Below are 25,910 nucleotides of genomic sequence, written 5' to 3'. Positions count from 1 at the left end.
AATGCTGTTTTCTTGCTGGTAAATTTGCCAGTTTATTATTTTTTAAATAAAATTTCCATTATTTAACATGTGAATTTGCCAAGATTTTTTTCCTTAAATTTGCTATTTTTTCCCCATTTTTTCTTATTAATTTGCAATTTCTTTCTAGAAAATTTGCTGTTCTTTTAGGCAAGTTTGCCAATTTATTTCTCAAAAAATGTATTGTTAAGTATTTTATTGTATTTTATTTTATTTCGTGTTTTAGTCTTCAAAATTAAGATGTTTTTCTATTTCTTTTTTGTTATTATTTTACTTTATTTTGGTTTATGCACCGTGGAAAATCTGAAAACGCTCTATTAAAAAGAAGTTGGCCTTCAAATATATATATATGTATACCTCTTTGTGTACCTGCGCGGGTTTCACAGGTGTTTTCTTTCTAACGGATGACACCGGAGAGATCAACAGAAGGATAACAGCGACCCCTCCGACAGCCCGTGAGAGTGTGACGGTGCTGCAGAGCTGCAGGCTGCTGTCTGCTGATGGAGGAGGTGGGATGAGGCTGACTGAGCTCACGGCCGTAAAGAGCTGCTTGTGTCTGCACCACCGACATCAGCAGTGTTCATAAAGGCGCTTTGTGCATCGCTAATCCGCTCTGATGTCACGGTGCAGAAGGAGGGGCTGAGCTCTCTCTGTAATCCGAGCAAGTTGTGTCTGGAGGGACAAACCGAGCCGATCCGGGCGAGAACGCGCAGACACAGGGGCGATGTACACTACGGCAGCCGAAGCCGGGCCTCTCCTCCACTGACATGCAGGTAAATGAGTAAATGACACCTCCCGGAGCTGGTGTGATAGACGAGGAATCGTGGATTTCTGGTGGTTTTAGTGGGAATGTAAACGGGTCGTTTCCACTGATGGCGGATCTGACACCTGCGGAGGATGAATGTGGAGCGCGAGAGGGCAGAGAGGGAGGCTTTTAGACAGGTGACAGTTCGCTAAACGGTTTTATCTCCTCTCCACGAGCACGTCAGGAAATGTTTTAGAGATCGTGATGCAGTGAACGACTATAAAATATCCACAAAAAAAAGAAAAACAAACCCCCACCAATGACCGTTTAGGAAATGGGAACTATAACATTTCAACGATTCGAAGAAGCGGGCTGTAAGACTGGCTGATCATTTATAATGATAGTAGCAATCACAAAAGCAAAGACGGCTTTTGGTATTTTAACATCAAGGCCATGGGAGGGTATTTAAGAAACCGCCTTCAAAATAAAAGCTCATGGCAGCTTTATGGGTTAATCGTCTCCCAGAGGCTACATGTAATACAGTGCACGTAATGTCACGATTGATGCATCCCTGCATGGGCCATATGCTTGCTGAGTGTGTGTGTGTGTGTGTGTGTGTGGGAGAGGATGAATCATACTTGGATAGAGAACGATGAGGATAGGTGTACATACGTTTTCATCTACCCATTGCTTTCTTTTTTTTTTTTTAATTTACTTAAAGCATAATATGAGAAAAAATATTAAAATTATGTATTAAAACCCTAAACTAGCATAGGTTACTTCAGTTTACTGTTATGTAAGGCAGCTAATCATGACAAGAAGATGGAACTGGGTTATGTTGGGCATGTTTTCTTTGAAATATGCAAATCAAATTTGTTTTTGGTTAGCTGCCAATGAACTAATCATAACTGAACAAAAATAACTAAAGTTGCTTTAAGTGTTACTGCAGTATTGAGTGTGCAGGCTTAAAAACCAATACAAGAGAGCCTGTAATTCCTGTAGTGGCCACTTGAGGCCGAGTGAGTCATTTCCCATCATCTCCGATGTTAAAATGCTCAACTTTAAACCATTAAAAGCATTTTTTTAAAGCCTGGTATGAAAACAGTTTTAGCTTCTATAAATGACGACTCTTCCAGGTGTATTCTGCAGTTAGGGGGTGGCCAGTTGGTTTGAAAGCTTCAGTTTTGATTAATGACATTGTTTGTTAACCTTGTATGAATTAGTAGATATGTATCTGTGCATTGCACCCTTACAGTTTGTGAATACTAGCTTCGCCTGACAACCTAACTACCTAGCTAGCTGATAACCAACAAAACACTTTCGTGTCTTTTTCTTGTCTTCCTTCCCTCGCTCCCAAAAAAATGGCAGATGGCACCTCCCTGAGCCTGCTTTTGCCAGAGGTTTCTTCCTGTTAAAAGGGAGTTTTTCCCTCCCAATGTGACTTTCCTACAGAGCCCCACAAGGGACACTGGAGAAACAAAAAATGAAGATGAACTTTTACGAGATCCTACAAAACTTTTGCGAGATCCCGAGTTACTTTTGCGAGATCTCGCAAAACCTTTTGCGTGATCTCGCAAAAGTAACTCAGGAGTGCCACAGAACTTGGCCACATACTTCAATTGACCCGGCCTTCGCGGTCTACGTGGGTCAGGTCCTCAGAAGACTGAGAAGGCCGAAAGTGCAAAGCTGTGAAATGGGACATTCTAGCCTTCAGATTTGCGTCACCGCTGTCTTGGTGGAGTTTAATAAACTCAGCTGTCTGCTCCTTGCTATCTAAAATATAACAGGACATTGGAGTAAATTCTCGACCATCTCACACTTCTGTTTAATCAGTTTTCTGTTGGACGTTTATTCAGCTTTGTGAAAACTATAACTTTAATCTCAGCCAAGCCGATTTACTGAGGAACAAATAAAACACAGAAAAAATCCAAACAATAACATTTTTAAGTTATCTAAGTGACTTATATATCATGATCTGAGTAGCAAAAGATCGCGGGGGGTCTGAAAACAACGTGCTGGGAGTCCGTTGTTCTCGACAGCTCTAGTGAGCCTTGACCTCCTGGCTAGCTATCGAGCTGCCGGGTAACAGATGTCTCAGAAAACGTTGGAGCACTTTTGGAAATATATATATATATATATATATATATATATATATATATATACTTAATTATTACTTATCTTTTCCATTTTGAGTGAATTTATTTTCACTGTGGGACCAATTAGCTGAGGTTAGCTTTACTTAGCTTAGCTGTTAAGATCCACATTGAAATGTGAGTATAGTAGAACAACACACAGATATTTCTTTTATGTGACGTTCTCCCTGATGGCGTTAAGCAGGTGTTGACGGTCCACCTCAAGTTTGTAAACGTGGCCTGGATTGTCCAAGTTTGTGCCAATAGTTGGATGTGTGAAATGTGATGCTAGTGTTTGTCACAGTTTCCTGATAGTTCATAGACTAAATGTTTAATCATGTAACATAATGACAGCAGCATTGATACTGAAATCAATTATTTGTTGGTTTAATTCTTCCTTTTAGCCCTGATGCATGCATAGAGTGTTAAATAGATTTAATCATTCAGGGCTTTGCTGGTATCTATAGTGTATGTGGCTGATTGTCAGTGAAAGGTCAGCGAGTTAATGGGTTAGTAAATCCCCCACCCGGCAGCTTTCACTTCAGCCTGACAGATGGAGGCGTGGCGTTCACCTCTCAGCTTTGCATGCCCGGCCTGACTAACAGCAGTGCTGCCAGGGCCATCTGTGACCCAAGTCACCCCTTTCTCCCTGGACTCACCCAGCCGCTGCTATCCAGTTGTAAACTCCACTCAGAGCGGGACATTAGCCATGCTGGAGGTCCATCCTCAATCTTCCTGCTTCCCCTCCTGACAGTTGTGTTCTGTCCTCGTGTTTCATCATCACCATTAACCTTTGCCCTCACCATCCAGCATATTCACATATTCGCTTTTGTGCCTTTAATTTACTTAACACCTTTACACAGGTAGTGGTGTTACGAGACAGCTGTAATCCTTGTACCACCTTTTCACAGTTTATTATGACTGCTGCAAAGCCACTGACATTCATCAGAAGAGATGCAAATGACATGAAGATGAGAGGGGGAAAAAAATAAGGATGCTTCAGAGGTTTTCCAGCATGTGAAAAATGTTGGCACCCACCAAAGACCTTGGCCTTTCACCAAAGAAAAATCATCAGGAATATGATTAAAAAATATAAATATACATTTTTCTGTTTATTAAATAGATAAAAAATAACAGGAATATCCACAGACTTTCATTAAGTATGGTCACATACTGCTTTAAGTATATGCAGACCAATCTTTGTTAAGTAAGTAGCTGAATGCTCCAGATTCTTGGTTTTCTAAAGCTGTATACAAATCAGTTTTTCCCTCAGTAGGTCTTTTGAAATTGCCTTAACAAAAAAATAAAAAAAATAGCAGTAAGCATTCTCAGGAGCTTCCTGTGTCTGTTTGTTAGGAATAAACGAAAAAAATTAAGTCAAAGATGTTTGTGGAACACTTAACTAGCGAGCTGTGGGAAAGCTTCCAGAAACACCATGCATAAATAGACTTCCTGGATCCAGATGAAGTTACGATTCTTTCTTTGGCATCAAGATGATGTCTCCCAGTTTTTCTGTGAAGATGCATTGCAAAACATCCCATTTTTCGAAATGTCACATTCATAAAGAATCCAACCAAAAAGTTCTGGATCGAGATCTAGATCCGGAAAGACTCCTCAAGTTAACATCCTTAATTAGCTCCGCAGATGCGTCCAAAACTTTTTGAGGCATCATGCTTACAAGTGAACAGAGAAAGCAGTCGTGTGGTGTCTGCAGCTGTCTGCATTTAGGTTTGCAACCCCACATGAACCATTTCCTCCATAAAGACGACCGCCCCTGTAGCCTTAATGACATGTTTTGGCGCCCCAGTTTATCAGTCAAAGCACAATTTGACAGCCGTTAGAATTTCTGGGTTTTTCCGAGCATAGCCGTAGTAAGCTGTACAGGAAGAGATCACCCTCACTAACTTCTTATGTACACCCAGTTATTTTGTTCTAGAAGCAGGCCCAAAATATCACAGAAACCACTCAGTTCAGAAAAAGAGAAACAAGGATTATGCCTAGTAGGTGTCCAAGGTGGAGAAGATACACACATACATAGCCAGTTCTGCAGAAGCGGGACTAATTTCCACAATATGAAAACCATCGAGGAAATGATGTGTATCTGCAGATCATCTCTAGTACTGCAATAGCCCCTCCTGCTTGGCTCCTCGGTACAGCCATGTCTCCCTTTTCTCAGATGTTACTTGCTCACATTTTTGAGTAAATATAGTAAAAAAAATAGTCATTTGTTTTCAGATTACTGTCGTAATCTCCTATTTTAAGTTCTTCCTTGCATTGCTAAAGCCACGAGCCTTTATCCTGAGGTTTTTGTGCTTACGTTCAGAATAAATAAGAAAAAGGTTTTGAGGTGTTTATCTGCGTTCTTTAGCAATGAATGCAAAAATGGAAGTCTTGGTTCACATATTCACGGCCAGCATTGGAGGCCCTGAAAAAGTCCATAACCCCCGGAGGCCAAGTCAGTAAACAAGCGCACCGATGGACTCTCTGATTGACCATTAGCTGCAGAGCTGTAAGAAGAAGCTAAAAAAGTTGTAATGTAACTCTAATGTATTTATAGATTCTTGTAATAAGTGAGGGCAGATCAGATACGAACCTTTTAAGATGCATCTGCGCTGGTCTTTATAAACTACACTGCAGTGTTTTCTCCACTGTCCAGAACCAGTTTAATATTCTGAAACATGCTGCGAGGTGACGTTCGGGTGTCCTCTCTCAGCTTATTGACCTCAGAAGCCTGCGATACAAGATAAATGAGTGATTCCCCGGTAGCCTCGTCACATTAAATACATATCAAAAAGGGGCTTCTCCTTCACAGAGGGCATTTATTATTTAGATCACTCCCTTTTCCATTCTTCTCTGTCAGATCTTATCATGTAGCAAGATAGAAGCCCTCCTTGTCCTCCTGCCCTGCCCTGCCTCCTCCTCTCCCTCTTCCTTCTCGTGTTTTCCACCCTGTGCCATCTGCCAGCTGCTGGCGGACGGGCGGATGAACGGGGTGCAGATTAAATTGCTCTGCATCCCAGAGGATTTGGATTTTTTGTTTTGGTTTTTTGCTATTAGCAGTATAGTCCCTGCTTAGTGTGATATGCAATATTGCTGTTTTTTAAAAAGATGTTCATTAGTCAATGGCATATAAACCTTCAAAACAAAAGACCTGGAAAATGTAAAGTAGCAGTCTACAATAATTTTAACTTAATGCTTTTGTAGTAAATAAAGACCGGTAATTAAGATATTGATTTGTGACGAAGCGCGTCGGCAGCTGGCACAGATCAGTGGGAAATCAATCTAGATTCACGGTGACTGGCCTCCAGTTACTAGCAGCCTTATGTATTTTGGTACAGACAAGGTGTACCCGTGTCTGAAAAAGAGGTGATTGTTATCCGTGCTTGGCGATCTCGGGAGACATCATAGCGTTCATCTCAAGCTCATAAATCCTTCTGTAGCTCTTATTCCGGTTTAAACAATCAGACAAATGGGGTGAGTGGGACGTAGGTGTGTAAGTAATAAATAAATAGAGCTGCAGACTTATTTTCACACCTCTGCTACTGCACCATTGGATAAGGCAAAGTATAGCTTACAAAAAGAGGTGGACATGACTGAGGACACGGGTCCATCCGACACTGAGAATGAGCCCCAGGCGGCAGAGACCTGCAGTGCAAACTAGGGGTGATCACCAAAGCCACCATTATTTTATTTTAGATGTTAGGCAAACATGTTAATGGCATCTGTGAGTCCTTATATCAACACAATGATTATTATTCTCTCACTTATCCGTTAGCAAAAGTAGTTAAAATTTTTTATTTTAATATAGTTTTTACCCCGTTTGTCTCAGGCTTCAAAGCCTTCATGTTTTACCCTTACCCTTTAATAATTTTCCTGCTTATGTCGTGTCTCCATCTCTCCCAGGTTGTGCCCTGAGCTGGCTTTTCTTGGCAGTAAGAGGAGCATGTTCTGAAAATTGGACTCGAATCATACCCCAGCCATGAGCCACAAGTATCAGGGAGAGGCAACGGGGGAAGGCAGCGAGGAACACAAGGAGGTCTCGGGGCCTCAGAGGAGCAGGCAGCCCAATGGGACCACTGGAGACCCTCCTGTACGCCGGTCCTGGAGACCATGTCAGATGCTCAACCAGGATGGGGAACTGAATCCCCATCATCACCATCACCCTCCTCCTCACCATCACCACCACCATCACCACCACCACCACCCACCTGGAGGTCGTGGACCGCCTCGGCACCGCCGCCGGCCTCCATCAGGGCAAGGGCAAAGTCAGCCTCTGAGTCCGGTCTCTGCCCCAGCTGTGGTTAGTCACGATGCTGACCCACGTCCTGTCCAGCAACCCCGCGCTGCCGTCACTCGCTACCGCCGTCACGGTGACCCTAACCCCAGACTGAGAAGTCACAGACAGCGGCAGCCATTCAGAGAGGTTCAGGACTCCTCACCAGGTGTGGAAGAGAGAGAAGGTCCACGGCAGGTGCAGGTGCAGGAATCATCCACAGCTGATCCTGTAATGGACCAATCACAGGACAGGGAATCTTCTCACCAGACTCCCATTGCTGTTGTTACACCTACCCACCTTGCATCTGGTGCTGCACCCCGTGAAGTACAGCTTGACACTCACAATGCTCCTCCTGATGATGCTGAAGAAGATCTTCAGGAGAGTAAAATGGAGTGTGAGCAGGAATCAGATCTTAAAGAGGATCATCGAAAGCAGGAGAAGGTAGGGGATGAAGATGGAGACCACCGTCCAGGAGAAGGTCACTCTGGCTGCGGGCATGATGAGAAAGCTGAGGAGTATGCTGAGAGGGTGGAGGAGGATGAAGAGAGAGTGATAGACAATGTGGAGGAGGATCCTTCAGCTCAGGGAAGTGAAATCACAGATCTCTGCTCTGACACAGAGAGTGCCGCCTCACTCAGTATGGATGGACCTCTCCACAGCCCGCCTCCACTTCACTCACCAACTCCTCCTTCCTCCCCTGATGTTCCAGCTTTCCCCCAGCTGGACCACTTCGGTGAGGACGCCAGTATGAGCCCTCTACCCGATAATGACCTGCCACCAGAAGAAGAGGAGGATGAGGATTGCTCTGAGTCATGCTCGTTGTCCCACTCCACTTCTTGCTCTGAATCTTATCCAAAAACCTATGCAGACTTTTATACAGAGTCCCACCAAAAGTCTTACTCAGAGCCGGTCTATGAGTCATACTCGGAATCAAAACCCCATCCCAACTCTTTTCCAGAGCCGCTTAAGACCTCCTACCCTGAGCCAAACAGGGAACCTCGCAGGCAGGCCAGTCAGAGGACCGAGGCTAACAGGGGCCACCAAGAGTCCCGCCAAGAGCCCTTTACCCCCCACAGACAGGAGAATGTACAAAAAGGAGCTCTGCCCTCCCCAATCGAGGGCTCCCATCATGTCCCGAGGCAGGCCAGAGACCGGCGCTCACAGCGCTCCCCTCTGGATCGCTCTGTTGGCTGCCGGCTGCACCACTATGACGGTCAGTCTGATGGCGAGGGAGGCAGTGCCGATCAAAGCCCTGTCACTAAAAACCGCAGGCAGCCACCCAGACAGCCAGAAACCCAAGCCAAGACACCTCCATCTGGGCTGAGCAGCTCAGGCGAGGCCCAGGATGAGCAGAATGCAGAAGGTGCAAAGGGCTCAGGCGACGCCATTAGCCTAGCGATTAAAGACATCAAAGAGGCGATTGAGGGGGTGAAGACGAAGACAATGCGCTCCCCGTACACACCTGACCAACCTGTGGAGCCGATCTGGGTGATGAGACAGGAGGTCAGCCCCACGGAGGATATGTACCCCCTGCACACTACAGCTGGCCATGTTAGTATCCCTTCAGTTACTTTATTAATTTCGCAACAGACTGAAAGTTGCAGTTTGATTGACTCAGGGGAGTAGATCAGTTTAGCCTTTTTATTTTCATGTTCCTGCTGTTTTGTTTTTCCACAGTGAGCAGGTTTCTCTCGTGATGGCAGCAGATAAATATAGAAGTCATTAAACAGAAACAGAACAGAAAGCTGAATCTTTTTAGGGATCAGCATTTTAAGTACAGGAAGCCATCCAACCGCACTATCACATGACAGTGCAGAGATATAGAAGACCTGCAGCTTCTTGGTTTTTGCCTCATTTTCTGTGATTTTTCAGGACTTTTTAACATCTCTACCGATTTTTTTTATTTATTTTCATGCTTCTTCTGTTTCTACAGTAGCATGTAATTTCATGTTTCACACATATTTTATGAGCTCTATACACATTTGATGCATTTTCTTGTCGTTATATGGTAGTCTTCAAATAGTTTGTGAGCTACATACTACCAGCCGCACATAAAAAAAGCAATACTTGCAGAAACAATTTTATTTTCTTATTAATTTGATTACTATTCAAATATTTGAGAAACTTGAGCATCAGTAAATATTCTCTCACACTGCTATAGAGCCGCCGGTATCTATCATAGTCACCAGAGTTGAAATCATGAAATATTTTGTCCAAGTCTCTTTGAGTTCTTTACTATTAATCTTATATATACCCCTACCAGAAAGCACATCAAATCCATGATGCACTACTACTCATGTGCCCTCAAATTATTTATGCCAAAATTCTGAATTTAAGTAATGCGATTACATGTAACTTTGTTACATAAATTGTAAAAATGTTATTTGATAGAATCTGGGTCAAATGAAATACGATTGATTGGTATTCATTCAGTTATTCCAAGCATTTTTCCCTCAATGATTAATTATTTGAATAAATAGACTTTTAATTTTGTGTGTTTCAGTTGCATTTTACTAAAAAAAAATGAATCCTTCATAAAGTGCCTCAAAGTGTTAATTATCGCACCTGGTGGTAAGGTGCTATGGCGGTATGGCACAGAGTAAAGTATTAATTTATGATTTTGGCGCGACTTACATATTTGCCTTAGCTGAGATAGGAGTTTTGTCTAGCCTAGCATGTCAACAGGAGGCAGGGGGCAGAGCAGAATTAGGCTGGTGCTGAACAAAGATGGAGAAACATATAAAGATCATTTTAAAGCAGTGACAGGTGTTCGAAAAATATATTTTAAAATATTATTATGTATTACTGCTGTTTATTTTCCACAGTGTTAAAGGGGATCTGTTGGGCTCAGTTCCACCTCTGTATTCTTGGACTCTGCTAGAGCAGCTTTGCATGATTCACAGTGCAAAATAATCCATATTCATGGTCCAGCCCCTCAGTTCATCTGCTGTCTCAGTCCAGTCATTATAGACAACTTTCTTCTGATGGGCTGCCCCTGATAAACAGAAAGTTTGAATAGTGCGTGGGTGGGGCTTTGTGCCTGAGATCAATATATAAAGCAGGGATTTCAGACTCCTTTTAATTTACATAATTCATGCTACATACAGCAACACTTTGATGTTAAGTGGGCTGGACCAGTGAAACTACATGATTAATTTGTAAAATTATAGTAGTAGTTCTGGTAGTTTGTTGCCCAGACTGTCCTGTGAGTTTTTGTTAATTCTTAGAAAATGTTACAATTTAAAAGTTTAAATTTTTGCCAGGCCAATATTGGCCCCTGGGCCTTACTTTTGACACCCCTGATATAAGGGATATCTACTCCCACTAAATAGAACATTTGGTACTTACAGTATATAGGACTTTTAAACTCTTATCTGCTGAGCCACAATCGCACTGCACTCATTTCAACAACAAATTCCATAAATACGAAAAAACATAGTAGACTGTCATTAGGGCTTGACTGATGTCATCAAGTGATTTTTCTGTGGAGCACTGCACTGATAAAGTTTTTTTTATCCTTTCCAGTTAGCTTACATTGCTAGCTCTCATTTGATTTTATGGTACACGTATTAATGCTTCATCCTGACCCTTGTATCGAGTTGCAGTTTCACAGGGGTTTTTCCTGTTTCTCTTTTCCCCTCCCACAGTCTTCTCCTCACTCACCCTCTGAGTCAGCTTCTGAGTCTCCGAGCTGCTACACCTCAGCTCCAGTTCGGGATCCGGTCAGTCCCCTGAGGGTTGATCACTCTTCTAGAGCACCCAATCCCCAAAGTTATCACACTGGACAGTCCCAGCACAACCATCACCACCACCTGCACCAACAAGGCCACCAGTCACAGCAGAGGGATGCCGCTAGGTCACCGCAGACATACACCCAGCCACAGCCGTACCCACACATGCCGCCTAATCAGCATCAACAGTGTCAACATCAGCAACAGCAGCAGCAGCTCCCCTCTCAACAGCCACAGACTCAAGCTCAGCAACAGTCACCTCCTCAGAAGCCGTCTGTGCAGGAGGTGAGAGTTTAACTTACCAAAATGCAGCTTTTTGTTTTACCCAGTATTAAGTTTCTGTAGATAACAACCGACTGATATTTGGAATAAATGTCACATGAGAGTTTTTTAAATGTGGGTCATAATAAGGCTAAGAAAGATCTTTGGGTGTTTGAAAAAGTGTTACAGCCTGTGCAGGTTTGTGGAAAAGGAGGGATAATATTCGTAGAAAAGGTAATATTAAAGTCATAGAAGTTATGAGAAAGGAAACTCAGTAATGTAGATAAAATGCAGATTTACAAGAAATAATCTCAGATTTATGGGGGAAAACGTGCCAATGTATGAGGTATAAAACTAAGTGTATAAAATTGACATAAAGTAAACTTACAGATCTACTAGAAAAACGTTGCAAATTTATGAGAATAATTTACAAATGTGGGAGAAAAAAAAACATCCCACAAATTTACTTGAAAGAAACTCCAACATCTAAGAGATTTAAAAAGTCACAAATTTATAAGAAATAAAGTAAATATACACACAAGTTTATAAACACACAAGTTTGCTATAAGAAAATTTGCAAATTTACGAATAAAAATTTACCAATAAGGAAAAAAAGGTTAAAAAAAACGTATATTTTCATTATTATAAAAAAACCACCACATTTATAGCATATTGCTCTTATGTCTAGTTCTTTCCAGTAACATTCCTGCGACCCCTTAAATGAATCTAAAATGCCATCATAGAAACACAGTAAGACTCTAGGGTGATGATAAATCTTGCAAAGACCTGCATCTCTTATACGGTGTTCATCTGAATGTGAATGAGTCAGTGGAGACCTGCAGCGTGTGAGGAGAAATAATAAACGTTTTTTCTTTTAATTTCCTGCGCCTTCTCAGATTCGCAGATCTCTTCCACAGTTTCCCACGTTTGTAGACGGTGAGTGATAATCATATTTTTATTCTCAGCTGAACCTCTGTTTAGTATTTCTCATATATCAGATATTTATTTGAAAGTATGTTAATGTACATATGCAGCATTTATGTGTGTTTTTCTAACAAGTGCATCTTGTTAAATGCAGTCCCGGGACCGTGTGACCCTGAAGACCTTATTGATGGCATCATCTTTGCAGCGACCTACATGGGCTGCACCCACCTGCTGTCAGAGAGGACACCCACAAAGAGCGCCCGCATGCAGCAGGCCCAAGAGGCCATGAGTAGAGTCCGGGTAAGAGCACGTTTCATTCTGTGTTCACATCACAGTGAAAGGATATGAACAGGAAAAAAATGTGGCTTTGCCAAAAATCCCTTTGTAACTATTCTTTATGTAACAGATACCTGTTATTAAGGCCACTCTAGGGTAAAATATGACTTATAGAGGGGTTTATATTTAAAATAAAACCAGAAATGTCAAGATGTGAGTGAAAAACTCACAGATGCTGCAGTAACCACATATTTATTTGGTACTGGACTAACAATCACGGAACGCTTGTGATTTTTGCACACGATCACCAGATCTTTTCCAGCCTATAGAAATTGGACATGACCCTAAGGTAGACCTTCCCAAAGTGTGGGGCCCGCCCCCTAGGGGGCTAAGACTAGAAAATATGGTGAAGCATATCTTCCCTTTGGTTTCACCTGCACAAGTGCCGAGGTAGGTCTCCCCTGCAGAATTGGTTTTCCCTTCGTCTGGAGCACTGGCTGGGCTCTTCAAATCACGGACAAACAGTATCCCACATTCTTGATTTTTAGTTCACAAACACTTGTAATGACTAACTACTCCTGACATTTTGGAGATGTTTGCTCTTTATACAGTAAAGTTACAGCGGGATACAAATAACATCAGGCTGATCCTGCCACGATTATGTTCCCCCGGTTCAAATCACGGACAAACAGTATCCCACAGCTGTTTATGTTTTTAAACCCATTTTGCACAGAGGTTCATTTTTTGAAAAATGTATTGATAGCAATGTTGAATATTATTACACAGGAAAAAAACAACTACATGTAAAATAATCACACCGTGACGCCTCTGCCTTTCTAAATAGAGGGACAGTAACTGCTTGTTTATACGTAAGCTTGTAAAACCTGAAGATAGTCAGATTAACAGTATTTTGTCTCTACCTGCCATTCTGCAATTCATCTCATGTAAGCAATAACGTGGCGCACAGCGTGATGTGAAAAAGGCACATAGCTTTAACATTGCATGACGAACTCTGTATTCCTCGTCCACACGTAAACGCAAAAAAGGAGTTTTAAAAAATCTCAGTTTTCGCTGATTCGAAACGCCGTTTACGTGTGGACGAAACAGCTGCGTTTTTAAAAATACCCGTGTAGATGTGGACGTAGCGTAAAAGAGTTAGTAGTTTATTTTCTTACTACCTGTAATTTATTGCAGATTACTTGTATTTGCTTAATTGTTTACTAAATGTTTGAGGTGTGAAATAAACCGCAATGGAGCAAAATATGGGTGTGTGTGGTTGGAGGATGTGTTAGTGCGTGCGTGTGCGCTCGTGCGCGTGCGCGGGGGGGGAGGGGGGGGCCTTTTTCTTGTAAAACACAGGGGGGCCTAGCAAAAAGAGTTTGGGAACCACTGCCCTAAGGTGTCACACTAATCCCACATAGCAAAATTGGTATGGCCTGGATCTGGCCCACACAATGTGCTTACACATGGCCCACATACCGCAAAGAATGACGGCCCTTTGGTGGCCCAGATCAGGTTTGCCAGATATGGCCCACACATGGGCAAGCACAAGGCCAGTTGCAGACACACTGGTGGTCTTGTGCTGGCAACTCTAAATTGCCCATCAGAATGTTTGTATGTCTCTGTATTTTAGCCCTGTAACAGGTTGGCAACCTGTCCAGTGTGTGCTCTGCCTTTCGCCCTAAGACAGCTGGGATAGGCTCCAGCCTCTATGAGATGAGCAGAGCTTTGTAACATGGTGCTTTAGCCTGCTGGAAGCATCCATCAGACGGGTACCCTGTGATGATGAAGGTACTGACGTGGTTAGGTAGCCTGTGGCTTTAAACGTATCCTCCAATATCCTCCACAGTTTTATACCACCGTTGCAGGCCTGGAGCACTGATACAAGGCAAACCAGGAGATGTTTTTCAAATCTTCTGTCATCCGGTTTTAGAAACTGTTGCCTGAGTTTTCTGTTCTTATCTGACAAGAGAGTCACTCGGTGTGGTGTTCTGCTGCTGTAGCTCATCTACTTCAAGGTTTGATGCGTTGCGCTTTCATAAAGGTTATTCTGCTTGGTTGTGACCAGTGTCTATTTGAGTTAAGCATTTGCCTTCATATAGGCTTAAAGCACTTCACCGATTCTCCTCTGATCTCTGACGTCAACAAGGGATTTCCAGCCAGAGAACTGCCACTCACTGGATATTTTCTCTTTTGTGGACCATTCTCTGTAAACCCTGGAGATGGTCGTGTGGAAAAATTATCCACGCCACGTTCAAAGTCACTTAATCTACCTTTCCTCCCTATTCTGATGCTCAGTTTGACCTTTAGCGGTCCGTCTTGTTGCTGCCATGTGATTAGCTACTTAGACATTTGTGTTAATGGCCAATGTATCTAATAAAGTGGCCACTGAGTGTTTTTAAAGTTATGGAGTGTGTGTTATCTTACTTAACAGACATCTGTGCATTCTCCTGTGTTTATCCGGTGACTGATGAACAAAAATGTGTCTTAAATTAATCCCCACTTATCACAGTCTGGGTGATATTTCCTTTGAGGTAAGGTCAACATGTCTTTGGGTGCCAAAATGTTTTACATGCTGGAAAAATAGACATCAAGGATTTCAGATATTAAAGCCACAGTGCCCTGATTCAGAACTGCATTTTCTAATGCGCCTTGACGCATCATTGGAGATGGAACTGAGCTTTGCTGTGTATTTTGGTCTTTAAAGTCAGAAGCCCTCAGTGGGCAACACAGCAAAAAGTCTGTGTGTGTGTGTGCGCGCAGTGAATCAACCACAGATCACTGCTTCTGATCCAGAGCCGTACAGGCTTCCCCCCTCAGCAGTGCTGGATGTTATATAAACTGTGCTATGAGGCTAGGAGACCTCACTTTATTCTTCAGTCACAGTATATGATGTCAAATAGGGATCACGCAAATGGGGACGTAATAAAAAAGGAGGATGTTAATTTAAATGTGACTTTTTGGTGTTACTGTAAACATGAGAACAAAAAACAGTTTAGCCCTTTCTTTCTAATGCAGTCAGTTAAATGGAGGTGGTGTTGGGGAGGGAGGGAGTGAGATGGCTCCCAGTGACAGCGTGGCATTCAAACGTAGAGCTATCTGAGTGTGAGAGATGAGTAGTGAGACGTGAGCTTTGTGAAGAAGTAAGTTGGAGGCAGGAGGAGGAAGACAGGAGCTGAGCCCGGCTCTGCGCTCCTCTCTGGATGGTTGACTGATAGTTTGGGGACGTCGCCTCTGTTAATGTCTGAGAAACCTACAGAGAGGGAGAAGGTCAGAGACTGTGAGCTGATGATGGGGATGTATGAGTCCTTTTATTTGTTAGAATGGGAAAGAAAAGGAGAGACAGGCTTCTGTCTAGTAAGCTGGATGAGCTGACTGTAAGGATGCTAAATCTTATGATGTGGCTTTTTTAAAACCTGTACAGCTCTCTGTAAAACTGATTTTGTTTTCAGTCGTATGTGTGTGTGTATGTGTGTGCAGCTCTTCCACACACATTTTCTATAAAATTGCATTTCATGCAAAGTGAGTACAGTAAGCGTTGATTACGGTGGCTTTATGCATTTAAGCTGCTCCAGTTACTGAAGAAAATAAACAGATCAGATATGAAAACTGATACTAGATCAACTTAATAGGTTCAGTGTCTGTAGCTGATAAGTTTTTTTTTGTGCTGTACATAATAATCTATAATATAATGTCTGATTAAAGAAGGCTTGAAAAATAAAATATCAAGTCCATAGAGTGTGTACTAAAAAATGGAAATAACCTCACTGACATCACCCATGTGGCGTAGAAACTAAATATCTTGTCAACTATATGGTTGAAGTATTCAACTATGCAAAAAGGAGTCTATTAGATTAGGTATTGCTATATTTATTAGTTATCAAAAACAAGAACATTTTTTCATTTTTTTAAAAACACCTTCTTTCAAAGGGAGCCTTTCAAATTGTATGTTCCTGTTGCTGTTATTATTAATTTTATTTATTTATTTTAATTATAGTAAAAGTTAAGCATAGAGTCCACATGGGGACTGTTTACCAAAAATTAAATAGCTCAAGGATAGCTTTACTAGTACATGCCCACACCACAGCAGTTTAGCATCTTTGTGCTGCTGTTGCTGTTCATGATGAAATGAAAATGATCATGAAAATGCTTTCATATGTTGTTATGGCTGCATAAATGCTAAAAATGAGTAGATTCAGCCTGTTGCTTGGTAGTTGCTAGGCAGCGTGATGGCGCCATCATGTACCGTGCATCATTAAACATTTGTGGTTCAAAATTAGAGCCTCTTGTTATGATATCAAAATGAGACGATGCTTTTTTTTAAGGTGTCATTACAAACATTACAGTTTTAGCCTGTTGGTAGGTGGTTACTAGGCAACACAATGGTGTCATAATGTCTGATATTGATAGGAACCTTCAAGAAGCCTAAGAAGTACCCATTTGCAGAGTTAGGTTTTGTACAAGGTGCTGGCAGACAAACAGACTGAGATTGTGTGTGTTATAGTAGAATAATAGAGTTATCAGTAAATAGCTTTTAATTCAGAAATATTGGTATATTGGTGTGTGTCGTATTTAATGGAGGGCTGGTTTGCATCAGCAGCGCTTGTAGTGTGAAGTTTAACTTTATTACTTAATCAGCATTTCATCAGGGTGAGGATGACTCCTGGTTTTGTAATGAAGCTCTTCTTCATGCTGCCTGTGTTGCTGGAGCTGTAACATCTTCAGACTTTATGTTCTTGTCTATACTCCTTGAAAGTGAAGTTAAGCCAGAAAGCTCTACTCTGCTTCTAGTGACCAAAGCTGAACAAGGATGCTTTATGTGGTGAATGGTAAAAACACTTTTTAAAATGTAGTTATTTCACATGAAACATAAGACTCTAGATTTTATTTTCAGTCATCAATTTTGGCTAGTGCCAGTTACCTAACCTCTCATCCATTTGTGTCTAACATTTGAACAGTGCAACCACTTGTAATCTCTAGAAATAAACCGCTGTTGTTTCTGTGTGAGGCTGTCGTCCACATGCATGCTTAGTGTCTCCTAATTTAATGTGGGCAGAGGGATTTGTGGAAAATATCCCATACCAACTGTTGTGACTGTAACTGTGATTTGGCAGCACGGTGGCTCATGCACCATTTCTGGAGCACAAACAAGCCATGATATCAGTCATGATATTCCATTAAAAATGATCAGAAATGGCACAAGACACATGAGCTGCAGTTTTCAGATTCACAAACATTTTTCTACTGTGAAATTTTAGTTTATAGATGCAGCTTTGCTAACAAGGCTTTTCATGGCACTCTCCTGTACAAATATGGTTTCCTATGGCTACAAATAATCAACACGATGGCAAAATGTGGAGTCCACAAAGTAATGGCTGATGTCAGGGTGGCTATGTTTACTTTCACATCTTTTTCAGAGTTAAATAGATGAATGGTCTGTTTGAGTGTTGAGTGAAGTTCTTCAGAGTTCACCATAGCACTGCAACAGCAGCAACTGGAGGTTGTAAATGATTTTATGATTTCTCACTGTGGAGTCATCTCTATGCTCGTCCTGTTAGAACTCAGTGCAGCATTTAACATTGTTAATGACAATATTTTAATACAGAGAGTAGAACACACATTGGTATTAATGGAAGTGCACGGCAATTGTTTGACTCATATCTGTCTGATTGGTTTCGATTTGTTTAGGTAAGTGGGAAGTCTTCTTCATATACAACAGTTAATAACGGAGTTCCACAGGGTTATGTGCTGGGACCAGTACTTTTTTACATTATACATGTGTCCCTTTGGTAATATTAAGAGAAAAACATGCATACATTTTCACTGCACCCAGCATTATTAATCATGAAACCAAATGACACAAATCAGTTAGTTAAACTATAACCATCTCTTAAAAACATAAACACCTGGATGGCCTCTAACTTCCCGCTTCTAAATTCAAACAAAGCTGAGGTTATTGTACTTGGCCCTAAAAAACATTCCTTTTTGATAAAGGATATTGTTAGAGCTGGATCAAGTGACCCTGAACCTTCCTTTAGCTATGCTGCTATAGGCCACTTTTTCAGTGGCCTATAGTCTTCTTCTATATTGTATTTAATCATTAGCAATCAATGAACTCTGACTCTCTCTCCCACAGTGTGTCTTTTGTCCTGTCTCCTTTTGTCCTGAACTCACCCCCAGCTGCTCACGGCAGCAGGGCACCCCTCCCTGAGTCTGGTTCTGCTGGAGGTTTCTTCCTGTTAAAACAGTTTTTCCTTCCCACTGAGGCAACTGTTGGTGTAAATTGATGCTATATAATTGAATTGGATGGAAATAAAGGTTACACAAACTGGATAACATATAACATAACATAACATAACACAAGCTAAATCAACTGTAGTCTGAGTCCACATAAACAAAATGAGGATTCTGATTTCACAGACTAAATCCTTTTAAATCATCTCTAAAGGGGATCAGACAGGTTTGGATTTTTTAGTTTGGTTTTTTTAAAGAGCAAATGGTGGACACAGCAGCATTTGGAAACCTCGAGTTGTGATGAGGCATCTGCTGCAAACACATGAGGTCGCTCGTCTTTCTTCAGGGTCGTTTGTGTCACACTGATGCAGAGAACACTTTTGATAATGTTTGCTGCAAACGCCTCTGGCATCCCACTGTTGTCAAATGTGATAGACAGTAACATCACTGTCCTCTCTCTCACACACACAAGCACACGCTCACCCCTTTAAGGTTCTTGTGTCCCTTGATTTGGCATTTGGAATAGAGGCAGTCTACAGTGCATGATCCGGTTTGTTTTTGTGTTTGTCCACCTTTTCCTCAAATCACCGCTGCCTTGATTTGTATTTCTGAATTGCTGTTCTTTCTGATCACTGCAGGCAGCTCAGAAACAGGCGAAGAACAGGAAGAAGGTGAGTTTGTTTTTCATTCTGCTTATCTGTGATTGCAATGCATTATGCAAAATTTGTGGCCAAGGATGACGACAGAGGAGAATGGCCATGCACACTTCAATTGTCTCTGTCTTATTCATTTGTTGAGCGCAGATTAGACCAGATGTGACTGTTTGCTTTTGTCAATCTCATGAGCAGCTGTTAGATTTGGAGGTTCTGGACAATTGTGACGCCCGCTCTACTCACCTCTTTGCTGCTCTCTATCAACCTGTTGCCTCCTCTGTTCACTTCTTTCCTTGTTGTTTCTTCTCGGCTATGCAGAGCCCCGACGACGAGGCTCCATCCACTGCTGAGGTTGATCTATTCATGTCCACACAAAGGATCAAGGTCCTCAATGCTGACACTCAGGTATAAACATAACATTTATTATTTTGTTTTATATCAACACCACAAAATTACATTTTTCCCTTGCAACACTTTCCATACTTCTATTAAAACCTTTAGTATATTAGCAGCTACCACATCATAGTCATCATTTAAAGCTCACGTTATCTGTGGTGTACCGCAAGGTTCAATTTTAGGTCCTTTGTTTTTTATTTATTTGCTTAAACTAGATTTGATTTATTATTCATTTTATTTTTATTATGGAGGGCCTGTATTTACAAGTGACTCATGTATTTGTCGTTACCAGGCGTGTTTAATGGACCTGCCCCTGAGGACAATCTCCTACATAGCTGACATTGGTAACATGGTGGTCCTGATGGCCCGAGGGAAGATGGTCCGGTCCCGCAGCGCACAGGAAAACCTGGACAGCACAGCAGAGCAAACCACCATAACCCAAGATGACAGAAGACTGTACAGAATGATCTGCCACGTCTTCGAGTCTGAGGATGTGAGTTACTAGTGGTTTTTGTCAATGACTAAAACAGTGGTCCTCAAAATTTTATTTAACTTCAAATTCAACTTGGATCACCTTTTTATTTTTAGGGTGTAGGGTCTTTTTCGCTTTGATGTAGGGCAGGCCATAAAAGTTATCTAAGTAATCTACTGCAGGATATCTGCCTCTTAAGTCTGAAAACATGTTAGATTAAATTTCCCCTAAAACAGCTGTAAAAGTCTTTGAAATGTAATTTAGTATATCAATGGGTCGTCGCATTTTGCCTTAAATTTGGTCTGTTTCTGCATTGTCTTCTTGCTGTACAATGGTATTTGTCTCTCCATTAGGAGCTCCAATATGAACTTTTATTGAGAACAATTTAATCCTCATCTTATGTGTTTCTGGTGCTTTTGTGTTAAGTTAGCCCAACCATAGCTCTGCAGCTAACCATCATGTAGCAGATCACTATATGTCAACTAACCCTCCAAGTGTTGCTGTTCAATTTACCTTCAGAGTTTTTCTCTTTCTTTTTAAAAAAAATCAACTTTAGCCAATATATGGTATTATAACCCTTAGATATCTACTAGCTAGGTAACCTACTGCTAACTCATAAATCCTTCAGGCTTGGACACCTTGAAGAACTTCCATACTGATTATTTCATCAGAATTTCGTAAACTCTCAGTGGCAGGTCAAATCTGGCTTGCCTTTAGGAGCTGAAGGAGCATTTAAGGGAAACCCAGGGTTCAACACCAAACCACTGATCTTCCGATTGGTAGAAAGCCCACTTTACCTCCTGAGCCACAGCTATACTCAGAAATAGAAAAAAACAGAAAAAGAAATCTGATTGGATAAATGACACTAAAATAGCTCTAAAGGGGAGAGTTATTTATAGTTTGCAGTTTAAATCTGCTTCCATTGTTTCTAAAAGCACAACTGATGTCAGCCTTAACCTGAGAAGAAAGAAAATATTTGCATTTCATAAAAGACCGATCCAATATTAATTATGGACAAAATTAAAAACTAAAAAGGGGGAGAGCTTAAAAACTCTATACGTTCTTTTAGGATTTGATTTTAGAATAAAATGTTATTTTTAGGGTGGGGAATGTCTTTAAAGGTACAGCTGTAGTGTAGCTTGTTTCTTATTATCCGTGATTGATCTCTTTCTCTCAGGCTCAGCTCATTGCTCAGTCCATCGGTCAGTCCTTCAGCGTCGCCTACCAGGAGTTCCTCAGGGCCAACGGCATCGACCCCGAGGACCTGAGCCAGAGGGAGTACAGTGACCTGCTCAACACTCAGGACATGTACAACGACGACCTCATCCACTTCTCCAAGTCGGAGAACTGCAGAGACGTAAGTCAGCCAGCAGGTGGCGGCACAGTCGGGAGGTTTTAATCATCATCGACAGGGACACGTCTGCATTTGCAAGATAAAAATATTCCACTCTGCATACGGATGAATCTTTCAGATAAAAATAGCAACACATCTCTTTAATTCAGGTCAGGCTATTAATGTTTTTCCTGCTCATTGTGTTGTTAGTTTGCCTCGCAGTGCTGTTACATGAGCATCTGGTTTAGGAGTCACAGCTGCATGACAGTTGTACTGAGAGATGACATTTTATTAAAAAGAGCAAACTCCTAACCTCAGTATAAAGGTGAATTTGTGATGCTCAACCTGTTCTGACCTCGGAGCCTCCTCCCTGCTCTCGCTGCCTGCTGTCATCTCACATTTTTCAGAGTTGTGTGGTTGGCGGCGAGAAGCCCGAACTGGGAGGACTGTGGTAGATTTGGATTGGTCAAGGTGACTGTTGATATGTGTCCAAAGTGTCTCTGTAAAGTTCTTTTTCTTTGGTGCGATTCACATCTTAGTTTGATATGAAGTCCACAAAAAAGACAGAGGGGACGCCTTTAATCAAAACCTGCAGGAAGTTTTATTTGACTGTATCTGCTCCTCCATGCACATATGTGGAAAGGATAACGCTTGAAAGCAACTGCAAATTTCCCAGCATCAGTGAAAACAGACGTATCTGTTTATGGTGTTGTTGTGAAGCACTTTGGTATACCCTTGGTTTTAAATGTGCTATACAAATAAACTTGTATTGTATTGTATTGCATCATTAGTTAAGTCAGAAACAGCATGAGGAGTACGAAATGGATGACATGAATTGAAGGTGGGCTGCAAAGTGGCTTGCAGAAGCAGCAGATTAAATGTTACATCCTGTTTGAGATTATCCAATCCAGTGTTCAGGTGGATGTCAGCTGAAGTGCCATAAACCTGCATTCATATCTAGTGGCCAGCAGGGGGCGGTCAGTTATAGGGAGGTCTATGGGATAATGGCCTTTTGGCTCCCTTAAGTCATTCTTTGAGCACTTTCTTGAGAATTTTGTGGTCTCAGTTGCACATTCAGGTCTTACTGAACACAACGGGATGTTAATTTTGTAATTTATGGCACACACTAGGGTAAAAATTAGGATAAAGCACGGTATGTTTTACTGTGTGATTGAGAAATTGGTGTGCTCCTTCACTTTTCAGACACACCTCACATTTGGATTTAAAGCACTAAGACATCCATCTTGAGGCTTCATTAACACATACAGCTATGCATATATACGTTCTATATCTGAGTTTGATGCCACAGCTACTTGCTGCTAAATTGCCTAAAAACACTGTAGTCCAGGCTTCATTATCCAAGTCATCTGGCTGTTTGTTTGGCACGATGTCAGACTAACAAAGATCCGCTACCTTATGTGGCTGAGAGCTCTTGGAAGCCTGAGCCCCTCCTCACAGAGTTATAGCAGCTATCCGACTCCACTGAGAGCAAATTGGGAGTTTCAGTTTTTTTAAAACAAATTTTAGGGGCCAACAGAATCTAAAAGAGCGTTTCACAGAGAGAGTGACAAAATTTGTTCTACTAGAATCCCCAAAATGCAACTTTGAAGCTGTAAATGAGCATTATTTGGTATCTTTAAAGAAACTAAGGTCATATTCACGTTCAGGTTTACATCGAGAAGCAAAAAGGCGAGATCCTTGGCGTGGTGATCGTGGAGTCTGGCTGGGGTTCAATCCTCCCCACAGTGATCATCGCTAGCATGATGCACGCCGGCCCAGCGGAGAAGTCTGGCCGACTCAACATCGGAGATCAGATCATGACCATAAATGGTACAAGCTTGGTGGGTTTACCTCTCAGCACCTGCCAGAGCATCATCAAGGTACGCTGCTGCTCTCTCTTTTTCATCTTGTTTTAAACCCCTTACAAGCAGAAGGGGTTCTTAAATGTTTGCTGGATCTGTCTCATATGTCTGCTTGCTGTTTCCCCAGGGTCTCAAGTCTCAGTCCAGGATCAAGATGAACATTGTCAGGTGCCCTCCTGTCACCATGGTGCTCATTCGCAGGCCGGATCTCCGATACCAGCTGGGCTTCAGCGTCCAGAATGGCATAGTGAGTATCTGAAGCTACTGAAACTCACTCGCAGCTGCAGGGAACAAATTAAATGAATTGTCCTTCTTGTCAAATTCTTAGATTTGGCATCGGCTGTGTCCCCACTAAGCCAAATCCCTCTGTGTTTCCTTCCTGTGCAGATCTGCAGTCTGATGAGAGGCGGTATCGCTGAGAGAGGTGGCGTCCGCGTCGGTCACCGCATCATCGAGATCAACAGCCAGAGCGTCGTGGCGACTCCTCACGAGAAGATTGTTCAGATCCTGTCCAATGCCATGGGAGAGGTAAATACTCAAAATGGCCACATATGTTCTTTTATTTACCTCAGCAGCAAAAAACATGTTTGAGACGTATCCTAAAATATCTTTAACATGTAAATTCCCGTTTTATAGGCCTTCTCGATTTATTATTGAAACTGTCTCAAAATCAGCCTCAGTTCCATCAGGAAAACAGCTGCAGCTGAAAGACTTGCTTCAGTGAATGCCTTCCCACCTGCATCAATATTTCACATTAAAAGCCTTTTTATGGCTTTAAAGCTGTAATCCCAGGGTTCTTTGTGCAGCACAGCACCATTTCACTTTAAAGGAGACGCTTTATTGTCATTTTCAGCTCCATATTTAAAGTCTTGGACTTTACTAGGGCAGCTTTGCATGACTTACAGTTGAAAATAATCCTTCCGTTATATTATATGGGTGGGTCACGCCATGAAAAATCAATCAGTCCATTCCACCTGGTCCTCTCGGCATTAACCGATTTATCTAGCACAATAACTTTAAAGTTTTGCCTCCTCACTATGAATATGAGATCATTCCAGATTTCCTCACCCTGTCCCTAACACTGAGCCCATCCTACAGGTGAGACTTATTTCAGCCCCATGAATTCTCAACCTTACTCTTTCAGTCATTACCCAGATCTTCACAGGTGGCTATAACTGAGGGTCAAAACTTGGATGGACAGCTCAGCTCTCTGTTCAGCACAACAGTCCAGTACAGTAGGTGCACAACCAAGGCTCTGCCTTCCCATCACTCATGTATAAGACATGAGTGGTGTATTCATGAGCTTTAAGTGTTTGGTGGCCAGGCCTGGAGGAGGTGGTCCCAGAGCCCACTTCCACGAGTGGTTATGCAGTGCCAAGACTTAAGTTTCATTAGGACTTCCTTAATCTAGCCCCTCCCCAGGGACCAGTTTACCGTAGGAGACCCTATCAGACGCCAAGACCAGAAGTACACTTAAACCCCTACACCACAATTGGGTAGTTATTCAACAGGGTAGCCTTCTGTAATAAAATATTTTTCAAATGAGCGATCGTGGCTCAAGAGTTGGCAGTTCATCTTGTAATCAGAAGGTTGCCGGTTCGAGCCCCGGCTCCGACAGTCTCGGTCGTTGTGTCCTTGGGCAAGATCCTTCACCTGTTACCTCCTGGTGGTGGTCAGAGGGCCCGGTGGCACCAGTGTCCGGCACTCTCGCCTCTGTCAGTGCGCCCCAGGGCAGCTGTAACTACAATGTAGCTGCCATCACCAATGTGTGGATGACTGAGTGTAGTGTAAAGCGCTTTGGGGTCCATAGGGACCAAGTAAAAGCGCTATACAAATACAGGCCATTTACCATTTATTGCCTTCCAGTGGAGAAAATTCACACTGATTAATCAACTCTGGGCCCTGAAGAAGGTAAACATTTGCATTCACTGAAACAAAGTACATCCCTGGTTGATACCGGCCCAAACTGTGTCACAGTTTAACACAAATGATGTGACATCTTTAAAAAAGAAACTATTGTAATTTTCTACAAAAAGTTATTCTTGCATGGAAAAGGTTCATTTAAGGAGAGTTTAGTTTGCTCATTGCACTTTTTCCTTTCTGCTCCAGATCCACATGAAGACGATGCCTGCAGCCATGTACCGTCTGCTGACAGCACAGGAACAACCTGTCTACATCTGAACACACACGTCTCGCTCGACACATCACTCCCGCCTGTCTCCGTTTTAAATCCCTTTTATCCCCCCTCACCCTTCCCTGTTTGATATCACTTGACTTGCCTTAATCTGTACAGTTGACTGTCATGTAAACATGTACATCTCCAATGTGACAGCAGAAGGCAGATTAACTCACTAGGCCGAGTGTTAATGTGACGTTTTATGTTTGACCAAAGAGAAATTTGGGATTTTCTTGTGTATATTTAGGTGGAGAACAGAGCCAATATTAGCTTTGGTTTAAATAGCTGTATAATCTCTGAATGTACTCTAATCATGTTGGACCTATAAAATGTCAGGGTGACACAAGTGATAAAGAGTTTAAAGCTGAAGTTGTAAAGGTTGCATGTATAATTCTGCAGAATAAACTAAAGGAAAAGGCAG

At 42.0% G+C, this 25,910-nt stretch overlaps 1 protein-coding gene across 1 annotated transcript; it reads left to right on the top strand.

Moving 5' to 3' along the window:
* Positions 1–400: 400 nt before the first annotated feature.
* apba1b (amyloid beta precursor protein binding family A member 1b) lies at positions 401–25,909 on the top strand. The gene is made up of 13 exons (XM_006803473.3): positions 401–791; positions 6,799–8,722; positions 10,819–11,187; positions 12,060–12,099; positions 12,242–12,387; positions 19,236–19,268; positions 19,569–19,655; positions 19,939–20,139; positions 21,296–21,475; positions 23,119–23,331; positions 23,441–23,560; positions 23,701–23,841; positions 25,423–25,909. The coding sequence occupies exons 2-13, from the start codon at positions 6,875–6,877 to the stop codon at positions 25,492–25,494; spliced, it is 3,450 nt and encodes a 1,149-aa protein (XP_006803536.2). The 5' UTR covers positions 401–791; positions 6,799–6,874; the 3' UTR covers positions 25,495–25,909.
* Position 25,910: the final 1 nt, after the last annotated feature.

The sequence above is a fragment of the Neolamprologus brichardi genome, chromosome 7, assembly GCF_056152115.1.
Source record: "Neolamprologus brichardi isolate AB-2024 chromosome 7, ASM5615211v1, whole genome shotgun sequence".
NCBI classification, from domain to species: domain Eukaryota; kingdom Metazoa; phylum Chordata; class Actinopteri; order Cichliformes; family Cichlidae; genus Neolamprologus; species Neolamprologus brichardi.
This window is presented reverse-complemented; position numbering and strand designations above follow the sequence as displayed.

Excerpts from the sequence above, each read along its gene's own strand:
- apba1b (XM_006803473.3), top strand. The coding sequence starts at position 6,875 with ATGAGCCACAAGTATCAGGGAGAGGCAACGGGGGAAGGCAGCGAGGAA. Across the intron at positions 8,723-10,818 it reads TGCACACTACAGCTGGCCAT|TCTTCTCCTCACTCACCCTC; the intron begins GTTAGTATCCCT and ends CCCCTCCCACAG. Across the intron at positions 23,332-23,440 it reads CCTGCCAGAGCATCATCAAG|GGTCTCAAGTCTCAGTCCAG; the intron begins GTACGCTGCTGC and ends CTGTTTCCCCAG.